The sequence below is a fragment of the Epinephelus fuscoguttatus genome, linkage group LG18 (genome assembly GCF_011397635.1).
Source record: "Epinephelus fuscoguttatus linkage group LG18, E.fuscoguttatus.final_Chr_v1".
Taxonomy (NCBI): Eukaryota; Metazoa; Chordata; class Actinopteri; order Perciformes; family Serranidae; genus Epinephelus; species Epinephelus fuscoguttatus.
The window spans coordinates 22549173-22574198 of NC_064769.1; the positions used below are offsets into that span (position 1 = coordinate 22549173).

Consider the following 25026-nt stretch of genomic DNA (forward strand, 5'->3'; position numbering starts at 1 on the left):
GGAGAGCAAAAACCACAGCAGGAAATTAGGAAGCAGTATTTTACAGTGTGTAATAAATTTCCACTTGGAGACCGCTGATTTTATTTGATTTTATTTCAAGATCATTTTGGTTTGGAGGAAATTGTTCATGTTTAAAAAAGAACAAACTAACAGATGGTAGATAATAACATTTTATGGGCGAAGCCAGAGGTCCTTTTCTTACCATAGCTGTAATTTCATCGTAGGACTGCAGGTACTCAACAATCTTGGACTTGTGTGAAGGCTCGACACGGGCAAAGCAGCGGGCCTTGACCACGGCATCTCTCTGTGCAGCAGGCGACAGATCATCAAACTCTCGGCCAGTGAAAGCCATGCTGGAAACATCATCATCCTCTCCGAAAATACCAATGCGTCTGCAGATAGCCACGGCTGTCCCTGAGATACAAAGAGGGCACATGTACTTGTCAAGCATTCCTGGAATGTGAGTGAGCAGCAGAATTATTGTGACTATTTTCCTTTGTGTTTAGTGAAGAATGCTCTATGTCACATTAAAATTAACACTGTTGAAAAGAAGTTAATTTTCTCCCTAAGCAGATGTGACTTTCTCTACGTACCCTTATTGTCTCCAGTGATCATGATTACTCGGATGCCTGCAAGGCGGCAGAGTCGAATAGAGGCTGCCACTTCTGCCCTGGGGGGATCCAGCATGCCCACACAGCCAACAAATGTCAGATCAGTCTAGATGACAAAACAGAAATAGATGCAACATTCAGATTATTTTCCTTATTCTCACTTAAAACCATCAGACGCTGACAGTCAACAACGTCACACCTGAAGAGGAACCTAGAAACCAAAAGTGAGACAAAAGCCATAGGAGAAATCATCACCCGTATCAATCCGCCCTGGCTCTCACCTCATACTCAATAAAACGAGTGGAGTCCTCCAACGCCAGCTCATCCTTGCTCATGCGGTGGTCTCGGGTGGCGAGAGCCAGACAGCGCAGGGTGTCCCTGCCAGTTCCATATTCCCTGATCACAGACATTAGCTTTTCCTTGATGCCAGGGGTCAAGGGCACCTTGTTGCTGCCTACACGGATGTGCGTGCACCTGTCAATCACTCCCTCAGGAGCACCCTATGAGTAGGCACAGACAGGGGGATGAGAATACAAAGGAAAGGACAAAACAGTCGGTAAGAGAAACAATCTAAAGAAGCAAAACATCTTATTTTGTAGCATTTTTAGGGACAAATATTTAAAATGTTGATAGACAGCTGATCAATACTATCCAGCAACATCAGTAAAGTCATGTTTTGTATGTCCCCATCTTGGAAAATTCAAACCCAAGAGTGATTCTCACATTGTCTGTTTCTTACCTTCACAAACATCTTTCCAACAGAGGAGCGGGCCTTATTAGCAGTGCAGTACACAGACATGGACTTCCTGTCTCTGGAAAATTCCAGTGTAAACTCTTTCTTCATGAGCTGCTTGATCACCTGGAGATTTAATAAAACACAATGGCAGTTTGTTAGTCGTCTTTCTGCAATTGGTCTCTATTGGTAGGAAATGACTTTATAGAAAAGGAGATTACGTACAGAATTACAGGCATTGGCTCTCTCAATCTTGGACAGGCCTTTGACATCTGTATCAAACACATTCATCTTCTCCACCAGGCATGTGAGCGCCGTCTCTGTGGCCTCACCCACCTTCTCATACACACCTTTGGTCTGAACAGACACAGGCAGAGAGACAGGAAAAACCATATGATCAATCTTCATCAGAAAATGTCACAAAAAACATGCAAGGCATGCAAAAGCTTCCCCACCAACCTCATTATAGTCCAGTGAGGAATCATTACAGAGAGCACAGATAGAGGCCAGCTCCACCAAGGCATCATACTGGGAACATCTGACTGGTTTGCCATCATGGAACCTAAACAAAACGGGCGAAGACAGGAAGCAGCAAATGAGCCGGCTGTGCAGATTCCATTAAAAACAAGTTGGGGTTTGTATTTGTAGCATGATGAAACCCACATGGTTTACATCAAAGCGTTCCAAAATAAATGATCGCATTAGGTTGTAAGGATCCCTTTAAAGTAGTGGGATTGATTTTGTTTTACATAAAATATTCTCATCTAATGGCACACAAGCGTATGAGACTGAGAATACTCACACTTCTCCATCTGGGGCATATGTGGAGCCGGTAACGGTGAATTCCTTTAATGAACAGTGGTCACCCTCTGCCTGATCGATGATAAACATCTGGAGACACAAACATTGTAGAGACAAAATATCAGTAATTGACTGTATCATACTATATTATAGTTAGGTCTACATGCCAAGAAGAAAAGATGGACAGAAAAAAGCTGAGATTGTAATGGACATAACATCCAGCAGGTGGCAGCAGACCACCATCCACAGGACGGAAACCTTCATATCATGAGTTCCCCTCAACATAAAGCAGAATATAATAATGAAATGCTGAGCTAAAGCAGACGCTGAGCACTCTGGTGGGAAGGGTCCATAAATGTCATCTCACAGCGAGGCAGAAACAGAATTCCTCCGTGTGCAGTCACACTACATGTGTATGAAAGTGAATCACTCGAAGGCGGAAATAGTTTGACCTTGAGTATCAAACCTTTGGGTAGGGAGGCTGGTTATAGTGCAAGGAGGTTCATGAAAGTTGATTTTCAATTGAAGGTGCAAAGGAAAATTATATTACCCACAAAAATAGCCAAATTAGTATTTTGTTCCTTATCTAAATATAAGAGGCTGTTCTTTTTTTTCAAGACCAAGGCTAAACCTGAGAAAAAAAGGTAGAAAATAAATGACTAATAGAGGTTTTGAGTTGAAACACTCTCACACTTTCTTGCATTCAAAGCTACACATTCTGCCCAAAACTAAAAGGGGCAGGACAGAGCTACTTGAGGGATGAAAATAGAAGTATCTGAATAAAATGATGAGCTGGCATTATGGCTGCACTCCCCCCAGGCAACAGCAAGACTACAAAAAGCAGTGATATCAGTGGCATCCTTTACAAAACAAGAAGAAGTAAGGAACTGAATTGAGGAGAAAAACTCAGTTACTAAGTCCTGCCCTATTTGGACGGGGATGCGTCAAGCAGAAGCTTCTCTGTCACTGACTATAGGCAGCATCCTATGGTTTCCAAAATGAGTTCTTTCTCATTAGCTTAACATAATATTGACTTTAAGAAAATTCTGCAGGATGAGCAAGGGAAGAGGAGATAGACGGGGGGGGGGGGGGATGTCTTTCAACACAAGGTCAGTTATGCAACTCTACTGCTGGTTCTGCTGCAAGTGACTAACTACTGCATACTGATCAGCATGCAGCCTGAACAAGAAGGGGGAAGAGAGTAAAATGAGGAGGGGAGACCGGAGGACGAAAACTCAAGACCGAGCAGATATGAAGAATAGCACTAAGAAAGATGGAGGGATGGAGCAGAGGGGAGATGTACAATGTCAAAAAATGAGCTGTGAAGCAACACTACACACACTTTGTACGACTAAAATAGGCACTGAATAGGTAATAGTTCATATAGCCTGAAGCTGTTCATGCTCAGAGGGGATGGAAAGATAAATACATACACCTGTGTATAGCTAAGTCCTTCATTATCCGTTATTAGCCATTCAAAGTCAGTAGTGCTTCATTCTATAAAAATCCCTGCTGTCAGCAAAAGGCCATAAGTCTTGCTTTATTCCTCAGTGAGAAGTTTACACTTCAAAAGTTCTCAGTTATCTGGAGCATGGCCAGAACTTGCTCTCTCCATGTATGGCAGCTGTTTTAAAATTCAACTTATTTTTGGAATTTTCTGCCATTTTTCTTCCCGTTCCTATACGCTGCAGACGGTGTCACAGTATGGCTGCCCTGTGGAGGATATAGACAGCCACCAAGGGCCATCAGAGTGAATGTCATACCTCTGAACAACTTGAATAGTAATTGTTGTTTCAAGAGAATTTTGGTACCGAAAAATGAGGTCAGGGAAAAGAGCTTCATAAGAGATGGAAAACTCAATTTAATCACTGACAGCTTCAACTCCACAGGGTCCACTGCGTCTTCTGTTTAATTATTATGGTGTGCCACTTAAATATTTTCCCTGATGCGATGCTATTCTGAGGTACAAGAAGAACACTCGTTTCACCCGCTCGCTCTATCTGCAATTAACTCTCAATCAAGTCATCCAGTAAGACACATTGAGCATGTCCTGTCACTGAGTGCTCATTTATTACGCTTTGCTGGTGGGGGTTTTACCTACTATTCCTTAGCTTGGAGTAATTATGGGATAACTGTGGCCAAGCGATCTGATGAAATCAATACATCACTGACACATGTAGACAAAGCTGCATGAATGGTTATGATGAACAGTTTTTGTCAGAATCCTCAGTCTTGTCATAATGGTCAATTATTTTTGTCTGATAATTGATCATACAAGACTTTTGTTATAATCATACAATGTGAACTAGTTAGAAGCCGAGTCTGACACTTTCACTTGTTGACATTATTAAGTACACAACAACTATTTGCATAGTCACACTGGTTACTATGAAACCATGTAAATATTGTTGGCTATGCTAACAATGTCAACATCATTTTAAGTGAACTGAGCTGACAGTTGACAGTTACTGAGCTGACTTTAAATGACTGCTTTCAATAATGCTAACAAATAGCCTGTGGGGTAAATACAGGAACCTGAGTAAATATAGGACTTCTGATTCCCAGTTCAATCAAATGAATATAAATCCTTACATCAATAAATGAGATTAACATTCTATTTAGAAAGCCCTAACAGTCAGGTACAATTAAAGGAGAAGTCCGGTATTTTGCACTTTGACCCCCATTTCTGGGTTGTTTATGATGAAAATAGAGACCGAAATAGTGACAATTGCTCATTTTCGGAGAATTTGGCTTTCCCCCGCCTGGCTTAACACTGCTGCCTATGGCCATGTGTGAATCTGTCCTAAAACCACCCTAAACATTCGTTTTCAAAGCCACGAAACTCACCGAGTGGTCAGTGGTGTTCGTTGATGTTCTGACATAACAATCGTTCCCTATTCATCTCAATTGTGGAACTATTTTTTCAGCTGCCTCACACCCGTGTGTAAACTTCCGCTTGATTGTTCGTTTGACCCTGAAGCGTTATACACTCCAGCCCACTTGATGGCGATAATGCTCCTTTACGTGGGTGTCGCCAACCGGCAGGAAACCATTGCAATGTAATGGGACACAGAAGAAGCAGAAGAAGGAGGCTGGCGTTGTGTTCAAAGGCATTGTACTGCGAAGGCTGTTTACAAGCGAGTAATCCATTGTGCAGTTGTGTAAACTTATGACAAAACTTTTTCATTCGTTCTCGTTCTTCCTCCAGGAGCGTACACAGCACTGTCGAGCCGGCACTTTCGCTGAGCTAAAAGACTACAAAGACTACAACCTTGTCGTAAACAACCCCCTTTCTGTTTCCGGTGACGGATTACTACCAACGGACAATGAGGCTTCTGTAGAAAACCAATGGATTTGACAAAATGTCAAATAAATCATCACGGAAACCACAGTTTGCTACGATTTTTATATCAAAACATCAACGAACACCACTAACCACTGATCACGCTATGAAAACTAACATTTAGGGTGGTTTTAGGGACAGGCTCACACATGGCCATAGGCAGCAGTGTTAAGCCAAATTCTCTGAAAATGAGCAATCGTCACTATTTTGGTGTTGGCCAAAATTGCGTCCGCACTGCAAGAACTAGAATCGTATTTCTTAGAGCGCCATTTGAAGGGACTTTTATATGTTTTATCCCAGGACAAGAAAAACTATAAGTGACATAAGTGTACAGTTATTGGTCTGAACATGGTAAGAACACTGTGATCATACAAAGCCAATGCAGCACCAGCCACTGACATTTTTAAAAATCCATTAGCTGTGTAAACAGCAGACAAAACAAAACAAAAAAAAAGTAACAAAATAGACAAATGGCCCAACAGTGAAGCTGAGGCTTTACTGAGTATACATGCAACGGTTGGAAAAACAACACGAGTTTAACTTCTTCGTGACTTCAGCGGTCCTATAGTGGTAGGAATGCAAACAGAAGAAAAAGCCCTTGGAGGCAAGTAGTTCGCCAGTGGGCAAGTCCTCTCAGGGACTCCAAAAACACCTTATGATTGTCAAAACTAGCTGGCTAGGTTAGCCCCATCAGAAATCCCTGAAATTAAAATACAATCCTGCTCTGTATCTAGATCATGATGTGTGTTAATATCAGATTTATCAAATAAAATTGCAAATCCCAACACAATCAAGCGTTTTCTGAGGTTTCACTGCCTCTGTCCCTTCTTCTCTTACCCTGCACACAGACATCTGATTGGTGGTGAGCGTGCCGGTCTTGTCAGAGCAGATGACAGATGTACAGCCAAGGGTCTCCACAGATGGCAAACTGCGGACAATGGCATTCTTCTTGGCCATGCGCCGTGTTCCTAAAGCCAGGCAAGTAGTGATGACAGCAGGAAGACCTGAAGAGAAATAGCAACAGAACCACAGAGGAAGAGAGGATTAAAACACACAGCGAGGGAGATGAGGGGTCAGAGGGAAAAAAGGAAACATCCATTTATATTAATTTATTTACTCAAGTGAGCAAAATGCTATCTCGCCTGTCCCTGTATCATGACATATTGCAAAACACCCCATAAAGTAGGCTTTTCCTACCAACTGCTCATGCAGTCTGAATAATGGCACAGCACTGGAAGCTCTCAGAGCAAGAAGCATGTCAAGGGCAACGCTGCATGTGTGTAGCTCTCCAGCTTACCCTCAGGGATAGCAGCAACTGCCAGAGCCACGGCGATCTTGAAGTAGTAGACAGCACCTCGGATCCAGGAGCCTCCGTGGACGGGGTCATTGAAATGTCCGATATTGATGATCCACACAGCGATGCAGATCAGTGTAATGACCTTGGATTATACAACATTAGATTGCACGTAAAGGTCATTAACAGATAACCATAACTGGAATCAACATTATACACGTCGAGGTTGTTTAATCAACATTTTGCACCCAGTGTGAGAAATACTTTAACAAATTACCTTGGATAGCTGCTGTCCGAACTCATCCAGTTTCTGCTGCAGTGGCGTGCGCTCCTGCTCCGTCGATGCCATCTCATCTCGGATTTTGCCAATCTCTGTATTGCCACCTGTGGCCACCACCACGCCAACAGCCTTACCAGCTGCAATGTTGGTGCCCTGTCAGGCAGACGTGGAAAGCAGTTAGCAAAAAAACAAAACATATTACACATTAGGCGTCTGGCCATAGGGGTAAAACTAGTTTAACAACTATTACGAGAGGTGTCACAGAGACACGGAGGAGGTTCAATATCCAGCAAGTGTCAACATGCAGGACGTCAATGCACTGTGTTCCTCAACATATTTTAGAAACAGTGTAAACTGCCATGGGAGCACATGTGACAATGTCTTTTGTAGATTAATGGACACCAGCTGTTCAGACATGCACTGTTATTGTATGCTCTCTTGCATGGACGAGACAGAAAAAGGGAAGCTATAAATGGATAATTCAATATTCTCCAAAAGTGCTGTCACTCTCAAAAAAGAAAATGGAAGTGAAGAGGGATGGTGGGATAAAAAACAATAGAGGGAATGAGTAGGAGGATGACAGCAGAGGATTGCTGCTTTTATAGGTGTAGTCAGATGCAAAAACAAAAAATGTAAAATAATACTGAACAGACGACTGAAATCAGCGTGTGAGTCACTCACAGAAAAGAGCATGTTCTTCTTGTCCTGGTTGACAGCCCGCGGGTCAGGCACAGGGTCAGTGTGTTTGATCACAGACACAGACTCTCCTGCGGGAAGCGGAAACAAATGATATGAGAGAGGGAAACAGGGAGAAAGTTTCTACACAGCAGAGAATAGGGAGGCTTGGTTGACACTTTGGGCAGATATATGTGGAAGAGGCTTTGCAGCTGACTGAGCAGGTCTGACAATTATCAAACACTGCAATGCCACTGCCTTTCAAACCCCATATCTGATGTGTGCTTGCACCGTGTGTGTCTGTGCGTGTAATCAACTGTGCACGGTCTGCACCGTTCTGATTAGAGTAAGGCAGGGAGCGTTTGACAAGCGGTATGGCCATGAATGGGGAAGGGGAGAGAGGAGAAAATAGCTGAAACACTAAAATATCCCACGGAATTTGCTACCAATTAAGGCAGCGGGGAAAGACAAGCGACTTAAGGACTTGATTCATGTAAACCTCTTCTCTCGTGCACTATCCATCCCTCGATATTCTAGCCTTCTAATCTTTTACGTCAACACTGCTGTCCCTATTATCTATCCACAGATTCATCCATTTAATTTTCTTCTCATCCACATCACACTCACTTCTTTGTTTTAGTAGTGACTGAGCAGCCATGACAACAGAGTATAATGAGGGCATGTGCGTCAAAACCAAGAGGAAATTGCTTATTCTTGCTGTGTCTGGGTTGATCACAAGAATTGAGTCTGTTGCTGAGGCAAGCTAAGAAATATGCACAAGTAATGCATGTATAACATATATACATACATATATATATATAAATATATATATATATATATATATATATTCAGATGTAAGCTATACAGTACACATACAAAATGTTTATATGTATCATCCTCTGATGTAGAAAGAGTCATTCGTGCACTAACATCATCTTGCTAGACAACTGTAACTCCCTCTTCTTAGGCATTTCTCAGGCAACCATTTCCTGTTTACAATTAATCTAAAACACTGCTGCCCGGTTATGAACGATGCCCAAGAAACAAGACCATATCACCTCTTTCCTTGCATCCTTCCATTGTCTCCCCAGTTATTTTAGGATAAAGCTCTCTACAAATCCCTCATGGTCTCATAATATTTTTATTTAACCAGGAAGTCCAATTGAGATGAAAATCTCTTTTACAAGAGAGACCTGGCCAAGGTAGCAGCCAATCAGAACACATTTTAAATGCAACAAATACAACATATAACACAAAAATCCACAATCAAACAACAACTATTCAAACATAGTGGCCTCTCAAGAAAAACAAGCACATGTCTCCATCACCACATTCTTTATGGTGTCCTTAAATTCATCAATGAATTTAAATGTTTCTAATTTTAGATCTTTTTGAACATGGTTAAATGTCCAAGGTGCACTGTAGGAGAATGCAGCTTTCCCCAGGTCTGTTAAAACCTGGGGAAAACTGCCCTTTCCTACTATGCATCTTGGAGATATCTTAAAACTTCTCACCCCTTCCAGCACCACCAGACCCCTCACATTCACCCACCGTAGCATGCTGGCTGTGCCCCGTTCCAGAAGAGCAAAAAAAAGAGCCAGGGACAGGACTTTTGTCTGTAGTGGCCCCTTAGCTATAAAATAGTCTGCCAGAGGCCATTAGACAGGCCAAGTCTGTTGATGCTATTAGGATGCACCATAAGACCCTTTTTTTAGTCTCCGGCTTTTATTTGTGTTTCATCGTTTTTCTATTTTTATCTGATTCACTGGGTTTAAACTATGTTGAAACACTCTGGTGCACAACCTCTTCGGCTTTTTAAAGCGCTATATAAATGAAATAAACTTCAAATAATAATCATGTAATGGGTGAGGGCACAGAGACAAAAAAAAGAACAAACAAATAGGGTCTAAACAATTAAGAAATGTTTTTACCTGTGAGAATTGATTGGTCTACCCTCAGTGTTGTCGACTTGATAGAAGTCAGCCTGATGTCTGCAGGCACTTTATCACCAACTGTGGACAGAAACAACAAAGCACAGGAGACACTTAAGTACCTCTTTACAATTTAAAAGCATCTGTAAATGGCACGCATACAGGTGGATGGGTACTCTGTACAACACAAGCAATAAAAGCAGATGAGTGATGTTCGGATTTGATCAAACACTTTACCCAGCCATGTAAATGTCCTGCATGTAAAAAGGCACCTCTAAAAAAAGAACGTGTTATCACGAAAAGACAAAAACATTAAGATGAGTGCGATAAACAAACAAAAATCACCACACAGAGACACTGTTGGAAATGAAATTAACTGCTGTGTTATCCCAACCCATGCTCCTTGGGAGTGATAAAATAATCAAAGTCAAGTTATTTGTTGGAGAGAGGCTGCGGGAAAGTCATGCATTCAAAATTGTTAATGTTCCTCTCATCTCCTGCACAGGACGCAAATAGATTGCTGCTCATTCTTTCCACTAACACATGGCTTTAGCAATCCCCAGTAAAACAAATGTAAAATGTAAATATACACCAAATTCCAAACAAGTGTTTCCTCCGCGGAAAGCAGATAAGTACCATTAAAGTCACGGACGTTTATTAGCTTTGCTTAAAAGGGTATCAAACGATTTTTACTCGTCTGTGTGATTTCACATGCAGCTTGGGTCAAATATGGGCAGATAAAAAGTGCTGATAATGAACCTCTCAGCTCTGTGGTTTGATTAAAGAAACACGTACTTTAAGTTTTCCATTATAAATCCCTTGTCAGGGATGGGACTGGAAATACAAACAAGCAATATATTATCTTTTGAAAGGTGAGATCGATGGTGAAAGATGAAAAAATAAAACCTGGGAAGATATTATTAGAAGGAATCTGTACATAACAGTAAGGTGGTAGAACTATTATGTTTGTTTAATACTGTACTGTTACAGTAGGACTAAGGGCCAAGGGTCCCCATGGCACCCAAAATCGATGTCTGACATTTTAATGAAATTCTAAAGCACAATAGAAAATGCCACTGTTGCACCAAAGTGAAATATTACTGTCAGCTTACAGTAAGACATCACACAGCTTGAAAGGCTGAAGGTAAAAGCAATATAAAGCAATGACCCAGAGGCTCTTTAAGAGATCCACTTGTAGACAGCGGAGAGTGGTGACAGACATGTAAACCAACCCTTGGGCCTCTGCAGTGCCCTTCTGACTAGAGAGTTAGAGAGGGGATGGGGGGGGGGAGGAAGGGAAGGGGGGGATTAGATGAGTCCTGCAAAACACACGGCCAAAAATGGGAAAACTATTTTGATCAGTTGCAAACATGTGCTGCTGGATTTGGGGGAGGGGGGGATGATAAAAACTCCTGTTTTAAGCAAGGAGAACCCGCTCCACGTCACATGAGCTGAAATAGAAAGAGTGTGACGTGATCTTTGGTACAAACTGTTCATTCATTCCCACAATTCTCATGAGTGTCTGACAGATTTGAGCAACTTCTACAGAGACTGAAATGGGGAGATTCTACTCAAGAAATAAGAAACACGAGACAAAACATCACTGTATTGTCTCACATCTTGTCTAAACTATACCAATTCCTAAATCAGTGTTATTACTGTAAATGCACTGTAACGTAGTGATGCTGAATTCATGCTGAGTGATAATGCTCTCGGACTACGCTAGCTCCACTACCAAATTTGGTCGTCCACTTGACTAGAGGCTGTCAAAGGCACTTCATCATAACCTTCTTGCCTTCAAACTAGGAGATGACCAAGCATAGCATGAGCGAGGACATAAAGGAGACGAGCAAGTTAACTTGATGGAAATATTAAAGACTCAAAATCCTCTGGGAAGGTTCCTACGAAATCTCACTAATTAGAAAAACTCCCCCTCATTTGCCACTCACTGGTGTATACTGGGAATAAGGTCACAGCAAGTAGAATAGCCCACTTTCACAGGCACTGAGAATAGTCTGGCAGTGAGAAGACATTATAGGATCTATTAATTATTAAGGCCTTTTAAATTAAACCCTTTTCAATAACAAATATGGCTTATTTTCATAATCTTAATTCCCCCAAATATTGTGTTCACCATCATGAGAAGCCCATTAATCCTGAGAATAATGACCCTATTACATTTCAAGGAGCAAATCATGCATTAGTCAATAATAAGTAGATTAATAAGCTACAATTATCAGCCTCTAAAATTACTGTTACTGTTTATCAATGTTGCTACAGTACAAGTCATTTTGCACATATTGACTAGTTATTTTTAGAAATTTGCTGCAGTGACCCCAAACTTGCAGCTGTCTCAACTTAAGAGTGACATTATCTTCCCTTTAATCTCACATCAAGTTTACTTTTGCTCTTATTTTCCTGGGAAAGAGTGGACAGCCTCCGGGATAAGGACCTTTCTTCTGCCCATGTGAACAAAGGGTTTAATCTGTTTGGGCTGTTCCCTAGAGTGAGGGACAAGTATCAGTCTGCATACATTTAAAGTGATAGCACCCCATCAGCCTGAAGAGACCCAAGTAGACTTCAATCCCCATTCACCACCACAATATCACCACCTTTCCTTTGTTCTACTCAACATGTTCAAAACCCCTTCCCCATGCGGCTCATAGTATGACCTTGACTCTTCAAAATGAATCTGAGAAAAGGTTCAGTTACAGTGGAGAGTACACAGTATCCAACTGTTCATCAAGGGGGGGTTCAGTGAAACTTTAAAGGTCCTAAGGGGGTTGTATGTTTTCTCCAGCAGTGACTGGGGGTCCCTGATGTGCTAGCACGTAGTCTGCAGCCTTCTGGGACCTTTCATGATGTCCTCCAGCTCTCAAGGAACTCTTTCACTCAGTTTATGAATGGAAAAATTATAAGATCAAACCTTAACATACACAGACACACATGATACTACCTACAATATCTGTGTTCTAATACTGAAGCAATTACCTGGCAAAGGGAGAAAAGCAAAGAGCATGGACAACTGAAACAGTCTGCAGAGGACGGGTAGAGACAAATAGCTTGGGTGATGACAATAGACAGACTATCCTACACTCTCAAACACAAGAGGAAATCTGGCCATGTGGCCATCTGGAGCACAAATTATTTATCAAATTGAATCTGTACCCTTTCTAAACATTACATCCTGTCTTGCCGTCACCTCCTCCCCAGGGCAGGACAACTATAACATTGCCCTAACACTGTGGTTAAGGCAAAATCACAAGCCACGAGAACAGAGGCGATCAGTCTCACATGTAAAACACAGTTACATGCAGCCAAAAGGAATGTATCAAGGGGAGAGAAAGAAAGTGGGAAGGAGTGGGAAGGGCACTCTTTTATTACTTATGCACAGGATGTTGTTGCTGCAAGGGTCAAGGTCATCACTCTGGCAACAGACCAAAAACCCCTTGTCCAAAAGAAGCATTGCGCGGTAAAACAAAGGCAACCAGAGAGGCAGCAAGAAAGCAAAGAACTGTCACTGATGCCTCAATAGATTGCCGGCAGTAATAAAAAAAAAAACAGCAGACTGACTTAGGAGTTTTTAATGAAACCTTGCCATACACAGGAGACAAAACAGTGAACAAATGGCTCAACTGAGGGACAGAGAGTCAATATGATGCAGGAAACACAAGCCAGAAACTGATGCTATAGCTGAAGATAACCAGGAATACTAAGACAGTCTGGTCTCAGTCCCAAGGCTTTAAAGAACGCTGCTTGGGCAGCGGCCTTCTGCGTCAGATACGGATGCAAAATGCACCCTTTAGCATCTGTTTGAGATGCAACAGGCTTTCATCAATGTCAAATGTAAAGCCATCTGCAACATCATCAGACAGTCAGAGCAACAAACATAGCATAGAGTGTGAGAAAGTCAGCTGAGGGTGGGTGGGTCCAACAGGCCGAGGACTTTGACCCCAGAGGCCGGTGTTCATATCACGTGTGAAGCTAAAAGTCAGCATTGAGTTATTAGTCATGAGAGTCATTGCTCACTCAAGTCGAATAGCATGACTGCATCGACCACAATCTTTTCCTAACCCTAACCAAGTCATTTTACTGCCTAAACCCGACTGCGAATGTAGAGCTTTGATTCCCTGCCTGAACTCGTTTGGGCTTGACCCTACCCAAAGCGTTCATAGCTATATGTAATGTGGACCTGTCGATGCGCATTCAACCCACGTCAGAGCAATTCTAATCACTGTCACTCTGTCACTGTCGTCCTGTGATACATAAGACCGTCATTTTTCGTGGGGGCAGCAGCAGGGGGTGGCAGCAGGGAGCGATGGGGGTAAACAGCTAAACCGCAGGGCTATGTTGCTTATTCACCGTGACAAGAAAAACCATACTGTCACAGCCCTGGCTGCATCCTTTCCCATTAAACTGGCAGCTCAGAGCTATGCCACTGATGCATAAGGGGACAGGTGTGTCACTTGATGCCGTGCCCAGAAAGACAGACAAAAACTGTGGCCAATGATACACACATCATACTGCAGCAAAACAAACTGTTTGCGCAACACAGCCAAAACACTGAGCTGTGAAAAGTCAGCAAACATTGTAGGAAAAACATGTTTCAGAGGAAAATCATAGCGAGCCTGTAAGACAAGAATGCATGTGTCCTCTGGACAGTTGAGACAGCAGATCTTTACATGAAAGGAGTATATGTGTGACTGGGAGACAAGAACAGGGAACAACCCTTACTGTGTATCCAAAGACAGAAATGAAAAAGCATATTATCAACAAAGGGAACACACATAACATTAGTAATGCACACAATTGGCACACAGAGGTCCACTAACCACTTCACAATAATTGCTCTGACGGAGCGTTTAAGCATGTGATGGCAATCATCGCAGCTCTTGATCTAAAAGTACTCATTGGATACAAACCATATGCCTAGTCTGACAAGACACTTTCCAGCCCGGCATTATACTTATAAATCATCAACCATCATGCTGCGATTCACTGGTCGACTACTTGGTTTCCTTGCCGCTGGTAACACAAACATGTGCAGAAAGAGCTCTGGGGTTAAGTAAACTAAGACTGTGGACACTGTACAACTTAAACAAATAAAGGGACAGTTCAACCTAAAATCAAAAGTACATATTTTTCCTCTCACCTGTAATGCTATTTATTAATCTACATTGTTGCCGAATGTTGGAGATATTGGCTGTGGAGATGTCTGTCTTCTCTCAAATTCAATGGAACTAGATGGCACTTGACTTGTGGTGCAAAATGTCTCTTTCCATAAATCATGACTCAGTTAGTCAAGATTATCCAGAGACCTTGTTGTGAGCAGTTTCATATAGGAACTATTTTCTTTCTACCACATCCCCTCATCATATCATTGCACAGACGGAAGCATGCATCTATTGCGAGCCCACCTGGCACCAAAGATATGTCTTACATTACAACTACGCTGACGAGAACACCATTAATATTTGCATCTCCCGCTGTGTGAGCACAAGCCTCTCGTCCATGAGTAGATGCATCATCATAGACCAGATAACTCTGTATATAATACAACAAATCAACTTTGTATTGTATTGTATGTATTATCATGACACAATAAATCCTTTGTCGTGTCAGGCAGGCCTCTTCAACTGAATGAGATTATTATTAGTCATTATATTTTGGTCTATCATTACTGTACAGGAGTTTGTGGTGCTTCACTTAAGTTGAGTTTCCGTTGTAATACTGTGAATACTATATGGACACTGAGGTTTTGTAACTTGTAACCAGAGCACAGCTGTCACTTTCAGTCCTCAAACTGGTCATAATCGTTTCTCTTTTTTAAGAGTGGTTTATTCTGTCAGTCATTGTCATTTTGTTCCATAGTTGTCTGCACCACTTTTTAGCAAACAAGACTTCCTGGAATCTGTTTTTCATATATTCATTGTCACTTGTTAAATGCAGGCACAGTGTAATTTCACATGGACATTTCCCTAGTTGTGCCGCAGCTGCAGTAAAAAAGCCACAGTCACTACAGGCCATGATGCCATGCCAGACAATTACATATTGATGCCTCAAGTCTTCATTAAAAAAAGGAAAATGAGTATATGATTATAAAAGATAACTTCATCCAAGATGAACAAATCAATCCTACACTTGAGTTCTAAAAGCCAACTAAGTCAGTGAGAGAATTAACAAGATCATATTATCTCACTCAAGTTAGATTGAAATGGTAATTAAGTAAATTTGGGCCACAGAGTGGATCGCAGCTTTGACTCTGAAAGAGTGAACCACTAAGTACATCCACAACCCTTTCTTTCAGCTTCTGATAAGATTAAAAACACAGTAAATAAAACATTTCTTTAACTCTACCCCACCAACCTTTGCTCTGTGACAAAGACATCTTTTATGTAAAGCTACATAATTAACAGAAAACTCAGACAGAATAGAAACAAAGACAAACAAAGATAAAAGACAGCAAGGTCCTCTGAGAAAAGACTGATCAGTAAGAAAACACAGAAAACGAGAGATGAGGAGCAGTGACGCAAACGGCATAAACATATGTGGCCCTGTTCAAGTTGAGGTTAGCCAAGAAAAGAAGATGCTAGGGAACGGATTGGGCCTCTGCTTTTTATTGCATAACTGCTTTACTTACTCGGTGCTTCCATTATTCTGAAATTGTCAGGGGGGATGAACAGGATGAGGGATCAGCTGTGTGTGTGTGTGTTTCAAACTGTGTAAAGCGTACGTCATAATACTGTTGATAATGTTTACAGAGCTGATGACCGATTTTATCCGTACATCTCTTACTGTCACCGCTAGTATCTGTGTGTTGAATTACAGCAATCGCTTCATCACCTCTTTATTTCTTAGATAAAGAACACCAGTACCATGTAGATGTGCTACACGTCACTGACTTATCAGATTAAACAACTGGAATATATTTGCCTAATCATCTGAAAACAGCCCGAGCTTGATCAGAGAAAAATCTCTGCTGCAGAAGTTGTAACATTAAACAGGAATTTAAAAAGTGGTTGAGTTTCCCCATTCACAATCAACTTAACAGGACAGATACTACAACCCCAATTCCAAAAAACTTGGGAGTCTGTGTGAAAAGTAAATGAAAACAGAATGCAATGATTTGCAAATCCCTTTCAACCTGTATTTAATTGAAAACAGTTCAAAGACAAGACATTCATGTTTTAACTGAGAAACTTTGGTGTTTTGTTGTAAATATACACTGATGCTGAATTTGATGCTGCCAACACGTTTTAAAAAAGTTGGGACAGGGGCAACAAAACAGTAGGAAAGTTGCTGAATGCTCAAAAACCCACCTGTTTTGAAAATCTAACAGGGAAACAGGTTCATTGGTATCATGACTGGGTATAAAAAGGGGTGTCCCTGAAAGGCTCAAAGCAAGACTGGTGTGAGGTTCACCACTTTTCCACTTCTTGCTAGGGAAAACAAAGTGTTCTGTGGTCTGACAAGCCCACATTTTAAATTGTTTTTGGAAGTCTGAACATAGTGTCCTCTGGGCAAAAGGACAGCCCAGATTGTGACCAGTGCAAAGTTGAAAAGCCAGTATTTGTAATGCTATGGGGAGGTGCTAGTGCCAATGGCACAGGCAACTTGCTCATCTGTGAAGGCACCATTAATGCTGAAAGGTTGATACAGGTTTTGGAGCAACATGCTACCAGCAGGGACGCCCCTACTCATTCCAGCAAGACAATGCCATGTCACATTCTGCACGTTACAACAGTATGGCTTCGTAGCAAAAGAGTGCAGGTACTAGACTGACTTGTCTGCAGTCCAGACCTGTCTCCATTTGAAAATGTGTGGCATATCATGAAGAGCAAAATACTTTAACAATTAGCGCCCTCAGTTCCCAAACCCTTATTGAGTGTTTAAGAGAAAGGGTGATGTCACATAGTGCTAAACATGTTGTTCCAACTCTTTTGAAACATGTTGCAGGCAACAAATTCAGATTGAGTGTATAATTACAAGAAACAATTAAGTTTATCAACTTGAACATTAAATATCTTCTCTTTATACCTTAATAAACTGAATATAGGTAACAAGGGATTTGCAAATCTTTGCATTCTGTTTTAATTTACATTTTACACAGCATCCCAAAATTTTTTGGAACTGGGGTTGTAATATCGACCAATCAACAGAAACAGTATGTGCTTCTGTGTTAGTGGAGATTCACTTTTGCTATGTGAGATTATACCACGCTTAACGCTTTGGCCAACACACAAATGATCTTTATTTTGAAACAAAGACTATCTTTATTCCTCTGACTTTGGATTTACAAGGTCAAGAACAAATATCAAAAGGACAGATTCTGGAAGTAAATTAATTATCTTTGAAATGTGACTTCTCCAGCTGATTTTTGTTGTTGACCTATTTGCCTTCTTTCATAATAACTTACAAGCAAATGTGAACATTCAGTGAAGAGTATTTGAATGCATCTTGTCTGAGTGCATGCCTAAAGCTTAGTTCATGCTACGAACTATGAGCACACACAGAAGCTTTTATGCTAAGCACTTTCTCCGTTGTAGGATTCACAAAAATGCCAGGGGGTGGACAAACAAATGGGAACATTCTGTTTACACCTGGGTCCCCTCTTCTTTCCTTGAGCCCTTTTTGGGATTTGACAAAGCAGTCACTAATGTTCTTCTAAGCTCTCCGACAAACTGCCTCTTCCTTTCCCGGTGTGACGTTTATTTCTTTCTGTAAATTTAAGGCCAGATCATGTAAGACTGCCCATGTGGTCTTTCAATAAAGGGTCATGCAGATGTTTGTACAGGCATACCTGTGCAGCCAATCTACCTTCCAACATGTGCATCTTGAAATAAAAAGCCCTGCACATGCAGTGGCTGCTTAGGCTCAAAATGTGGAAGTGACACAAGACGCAAGATAGTGTCCCTTTGTTAGATTTTGCTTTTGCAGATACAACCACTCAGAGATCTGTAGCTACTTAAGAATGTGTGTAAAGCTGAGTTGTGTATGACTGAAGTCCTTGAGCTTGAACTGTCATATACGCACACTCACACTTGGGACACTGCGTCAAGCAGAAACAAAGTTTAATACTTTCGCCCTTACCTGCCACCTCCACGATGTCCCCAGGCACAATGTCCCTGGCCTTGATTCTCTGGACACTTTTCCTGTCCTGGCGATACACCTTCCCCATTTCTGGCTCATACTCCTTAAGTGCCTCGATGGCATTTTCTGCATTTCGCTCCTGAAGAATAGAAGTAGGAGAAAAAAATAAGTTTAAACAAGCCCATTTCATACAAATGCAGAGCATTTATTGGGAACTGGATGTAACAGAAGAAAGAAACAAAGTGATGTCTCAGATATGCTGCTTCGGTTAGAGCACTGTGATTCAAAATGGACTGATGAGTATCTAATCTTTACATAAGCAAAGTGACAAAGAAAAAATAAACTAAGTGCACATGATCAGTGGTCAGGATAGGCAGCGGCGCAGAATTAAGTAGACACAGGAACATGTTGTACAAGGCTGGACAAAAATGGAAAGAAAGCTCTTTCCTCAGTCACGTTCTTCCTTTCAGATGTGAAACAATACACCTTGGTTACCTTCACAATGGGGCTCTTCTGTACTACGAATACAGTATATGTGCAAATACCATAACTCCAAGACTACAATGACTTTCTTCCTTCAGTTTCCCAAAACGTTCCCTTTCTGCTCAGTTCCTTCCTGATCATTCTTCACTTGCACTTTTCTGTTGGTGCTGACTTTACCTTGTCTGACAGATTGCTCTCAGACTGGACAGTTTTAGTGGCAGCTCCCAGCCTGGCTGGCAGGCAGGCAACACTCAATGAGACATGGCAAGACAGGGCACACAACCCCAGGACATTAAGATCTTTTGTTGGGAATAGCAACAGGGACACACAGCCATTAAAATGGCTGCCAGTAGAGTTTACAACTTAAAGGAAGCTTCAAAAAGCACCCAAAACATTTATCGTTGACTGTTAACAGATGGGGCCATATCAATAACAACAGGAAAACCAGCAGATGCAGACTCCTCCCTCCACCTCTACATCATTCACAGAGGCTTTGTTTAGATAAACAAATTCAATCAAGTAGCCACTTACTGTAACAAGTCCCTACTTACACAAGCCTCAGCAGGACCTTCAACAAGCATTTCATTTACAAGACAATCCAGCAGAGACCCACCCAACCTGCTAGGTGTCTTCTTTAAAACAAGTATACTGTGGTGTGATTTACAATCATGGGGACTGTTCTCCAATTAAGTTTATTGGGCTTTTATCCCAGAAGACACTTGCACCAGCAAAAACACACTTGACACATAATATGAAAAGAGCAAGACGTACAGCCACTGATACTCCAGGCTGACTTCAGGGGAGACGTTATCTCATCTGTAGATATGACCCAGCGATTATAATTCAGAGGTTCCCCTACTTCTTCCCCAGATATCTATGAATCTGTGTGGGGCATGTAAGGTCTTTGTTTTAGTAAAATAGCTAATCTGTGCACAAAACAAGTAAGAATCCAGTGAAAAATCTCAGGGATGTCGTTTGTTCTGTTCAGTTATTCTTACATAAACTTTAAAGCCCAAAACAGAGACAAACAGGGATACATCAAACAACAGAAAACATCTAAAAGTAGGTATTACCTAATGCAAGGTTATACACAGTTCAGGTAATTGATATGTGGCTGCTTAAATATGTGATTCAATAATTTGATCGATTAGCTTGACAGGTGTTTTACTAAATCTGCCCTGAACTGTTTGGGCTGCTTTAATCTAACACTATTATCCACAGCCCCAGGGTAAGATGCAGTTTTCTGGCCAACTCTGAATTTGATCAAAAATGGTGTCAGTGGGGAAAAAAAGGATAATTAGATTTTCTGCGTGTCCAGATGAGTGCCTCCATCTGTCGGCGTTTCTGCCATTGCTTCCTGCCTATAATTAAGGTGTATGTAGCCAAATCAATACTGCTTCCCAAAGGAACTGATACCATAAATCCTGGGGGACGGCCAACACTTGGCAGGCACATATAAACATAAAGGCAAAAAATACCTCCTCACGGGTGCCATTTAAAAACAATTGCATTTGTTGCCTTGTTTCAATCTTGAAGATTATATCTTGCCTTGTTTAGTCAAAGGGTAAGAGTTGGGTTTCGCTGAAAGGGCAGATTAAGGAATGAGGACTAGAATATATCAAGTTTGGAGGAAGTGGGGCAGACCAGGTGTCCAGTGTGACACCGAGATAAGAAGAAGTGTATTAGATTAGTGTGTTTTTTGCTGAGGGTCCAACAGGATGTGTGTAGTATCCTTGGCCTGATAGGGAAATGTGGTATTTCATTTCTGTCTTTCTCAATAACAAAACGTATTATAAACTGTCCCATTCCATGATTCTTTCTATGGCATCAGTGTCCTCCTTTAGTAAGACTCCTATTCAGCATCTACATTCCAATACACATGTGAAGCCAGCTATCAAAGTGGACGACAAAATCTCTTTATTCGACTATATCATGCTTTTTAGTATAGACTTTTAAGTTTCGGAGCTGTGTCTTCAGTTTCTTTTGCTCCAGCCATTGAGCTATTATCATAACATAATAAGATAGCTATGAGGAACAACTAGCAAAGCAAAGTCACGAAGCAAAATTCCACTGCTCCTCATTTTTCCAGCATCAAGTGACACTCCATTTGCCATCACTCCTATTTATTAGATGAGGACAAACACTCCTGAGCAAAGTTACTTAATCAAAGCTTTTAATAACTCACACTTAGGTGGACTTGTAAATGTAATGTGCTTACCTGCCAGACTCCTACAATGGCATTTGCTATGAGAATAAGCAGGATAACAAAAGGCTCCACAAAGGCTGTAACGGTTTCTTCTCCCTCTTCAAACCAGGCCAGCACCTACACACGAAACAAAGAGAAGGACATTAACAATCATTAAAAACACTACAGATAACAATCAATACTGAAGAGTGAGATACTCAAACCATTGAAGTCCTGATGGGATAACGTAAGCTGCACCCCACAAGATCAACCAGAGATAAATACTCTAGCTAGCAGGATAACCACACCAGTGTGACTCTGATTAAAGTGTGCAAGTATTTTTAAATTATATTTTTGTCATGAGGTCTTTCTGCTAACTCACTGGATGATGGTAACTATGAGGTCAGTTTGGGGGATTTCCTCCCAGTGTCTTTTCCATGCACCATCCTAGCAGCTGCAGTTGTGCCAGAACCCCACTTTGACTTTTACATATCTGGCACAATGATGTGAAGTATCTAATAATCATTTAATAATTCATAATAAATACCAAGCCAGTGTTCTGCCAGTGTTGCAGAAACTGGGCCAAATGTGTGAGAAAGCCATGGGAGAGAGACTGAGAGTGTAGTAACCGCTTTCTCCTCTTTTAGAATCTGTGCCAGGAGTGAAGCGTGTCAAACGCAATGCCAATGCCCCCCCTCAATTTTCAACTCCAACCCATTTAAGCATGGCCAATCAAACGTCAAATTCAATTCTAAGTGTGTAACAAAAAACAAACTGCACTTTGTAGATAACTTTGTAGTCTAAATATTGTCATGCTGAGATAAATGTAAATGTGTATGTGCTCCTGTGATTGAGAGCGAGCTCCGTACTACAGCTGGTGATTTATAAGATTTGTAACCATAGCTGGCTGTCATCGCCATGCCTTGGTGACTGATGATACTCTCAGCCAGTAGGCAGACGGCCAATCGTAGTAGAAGCAGTGCCACAGGATGGTTACCCTGCCATTGTGTCACACAGAAGCTACATTCAGGGCTGCCACTTGCTGGTGAAAACAACACAAGCATCACAAGTACTGCCTGTAAGTGTATGTAATTGTCATGCTGTAATCATGATGACAACACAAAAACTGGAGAGTGTGGTGGCATTTAACACCAAGAAATTCAATCATCAGAGTCAAAGAGGCGTATAGATATCTCACGTATCCATTGCTTTCATCCTTTAACATCATGAAGTGACATAGCGATCTGTTCCCAGATTAACAACATGCCAGTATTTCTTTTTAAAGATGGAGTTCTTGACTAGTTTTGTGTTAACATAGTCTTGAAGAAAAAACAGGCTCAAAGAGACTACATTGAGTTATGATTTACTTTAAGAGCAAAAGCATAACTGACATAACACCTTGAGACAGAATCGCAAAAAAAAGGGTCATCTGGGTTGTGTCACCAGACAGATTCTGGGCGCCTTTCTTCTCCACTTTGAACTGCATTCTTGCTGAACTGTGATCCTCGCTGAATCAATCATTAAAAGCTCTATATACACTTTGTAGGATGACAGAGCTGTGCTCAGAAAATAAAAAGAACCCACTGAACTCATCACTAAAAGGGTGAAGATGGTGATAGAGATGAACACAGACACTGTGCAACTGGCAGCATGCCATGTTTTAGTATGTTATATCATCCTAAACACTGAATATTCTGTGCTGGAGAACATGAAGCAGGCTCTTGTATTTAAGATTGCAACGTGAATTAACTCTCTTAATACTCTAACGCCAAATCACCCAATCTTTAGCCAGCTTTATCTTGAGAGTGTTGCATGTATCCTTTTACCGCAAGTGACTCAACCTGTTCACAGACTTCTACATCTACTAATCTTGATAACGTAGCCCTGAACATAAATGTGAAAGTCAAACAGGAGCGGTTGAATTTGGTTAACTAAGAGAGCGTTATCTGGTCCATATTGGTTAAATGAACACTGTGCAAACCACCTGTACAGGTAACAATAAAATGTGTGTTATACTTACAAAGGATATGCAGGCAGCAAGTAAAAGGATCCTCACGAGCAAATCTTCAAACTGTTCAATCACAAGTTCCCAAAGGGATTTACCTAAAAAACAAAACAAAACGTGAATTTCAATGTCTCCCTTCCATTGAAAACTATTAATGTGAGATAATAAACACAATCCACTTACCTTCCTCAGCTGGCAACTCTGCAGATCACCCGATTCAGAGCGCAGACATAAGAGAGATGGACAAGCAGTTAATCAAATGTCAGCACTTGACACACAACAAAAGCAAATTGCTGTGGCAGCAGTGATGCAATATCACACACATACACAATAAAACAGCAGATGATGTGTCGTTTACAGGGTGAGTCACACTGCTGATGCTTGTCAGTGTTTCAACATACAGATCGTGACGTCAACAGCCTTCCTTTTTGTTCACCATGTCGCCCGTTACTAATCGGAAGCCATGGGCCATACATGACAACGGGACAGTATGGCTACTTGTTTTGTAACAAACCGGCGTTAAGCAGCTCCTTACCGTTTGGTCCATATCGTTCCCGCTGTTTCTTCACTAGCTCTGAACTCAGACCTGTGCTTTCGTTCACGTTAAAAAAGCTGTAAACTTCTTCGACCGTCTTTGTGTGTGCGTTGTCCATGGTGAACGGCCACTTGAGGACAGCGCTTGTTTCGTCTGTGTCGGTCCCAACGTCAACCGGTCACGTTTCTCCCCTCCTGTAGTGTCACCCCGGGACTTTAGACAAAAATACTTGACAATATGAGAGCGGGACCCCACGGCGTTAAGTGTTACCGACTTACTGGCTACAGCACAGGGCAGCAGGTGCCTGGCGAGAGTGGACAGAATAGCGGCTCCTGAGCTAACGGATAGCTAACAGGCTAACGCTTGCTAACAGTTTGTCTCCTTCGGCTCCGCTTGAATTCGCCGGTTGGGCTCCGCTAGGTTTCCTGTGAGACCCTGAGCGAATAATTCATACCAACACCGCAGTCTTAATTTGGTGTTTTCAGTATCTTCCTCTTCTTTTTAAAACGGCTAATTCCAGAGTAATTCTGTCCAAATAGACGGCTGAAACATGTGGCTGTGTTGCAGCTCGGCTCCTTTCGCCCGCTCTGCTCTGCCTGTGTTGCGGAATCACCAGCGCTCTCGTCGGCACCAATCGCGTTTGTCCGCTGCAGCTCTCGCGTGCGTCGAATGCGGTGTTCAGTGTCCGCATGTGGAATCAGCTGATTGGTTGGAGAAACCGGAAATCCTCCTCTCTCACTTTCTCTCTCCACGACGACGGTGCTTGTGTGCGGTGTCAGTGGGTGATCAAGACAGTCCACGTTACATTTGCACTAAGTCAAATTCATAAAATCACCACCCATCTTCAAAGACATCTTTGATTAATATAATATTATATCAACTATAATATAATATGCAAAAGAACTGCTCAACTGTGTAGAAATAATATGGTTTACTCTAAAACGAAGACCAAATAATTTGTTTTGTATTATTTATGTAGTATTATTTATAATTTGTCTTTATTTTTTTCTGTTAAACATTTTAATTTTCTCTTCATTTTTTTATTTTTAATTTAATTTTA

General features: G+C 41.5%; 1 protein-coding gene across 2 annotated transcripts in view; it reads right to left on the reverse strand.

Moving 5' to 3' along the window:
• atp2a2b (ATPase sarcoplasmic/endoplasmic reticulum Ca2+ transporting 2b) overlaps positions 1–24625 on the reverse strand; it is a 30331-nt gene extending 5706 nt beyond the window's left edge. For both annotated transcript variants that reach the window (XM_049603383.1, XM_049603382.1), the window contains exons 1-17: positions 23967–24625; positions 23615–23632; positions 23447–23529; positions 21460–21564; positions 18759–18897; positions 9669–9749; positions 7744–7829; positions 7060–7215; positions 6786–6927; positions 6326–6492; positions 2147–2235; positions 1804–1906; positions 1570–1701; positions 1351–1470; positions 893–1111; positions 594–717; positions 203–414 (exon numbers count right to left, since the gene is read on the reverse strand). In XM_049603383.1, the coding sequence (XP_049459340.1) occupies positions 203–414; positions 594–717; positions 893–1111; positions 1351–1470; positions 1570–1701; positions 1804–1906; positions 2147–2235; positions 6326–6492; positions 6786–6927; positions 7060–7215; positions 7744–7829; positions 9669–9749; positions 18759–18897; positions 21460–21564; positions 23447–23529; positions 23615–23632; positions 23967–24084 (2094 nt within the window). In that variant the 5' untranslated portion in view covers positions 24085–24625. The remainder of the gene's footprint in view (positions 1–202; positions 415–593; positions 718–892; positions 1112–1350; positions 1471–1569; positions 1702–1803; positions 1907–2146; positions 2236–6325; positions 6493–6785; positions 6928–7059; positions 7216–7743; positions 7830–9668; positions 9750–18758; positions 18898–21459; positions 21565–23446; positions 23530–23614; positions 23633–23966) is intronic.
• Positions 24626–25026: the final 401 nt, after the last annotated feature.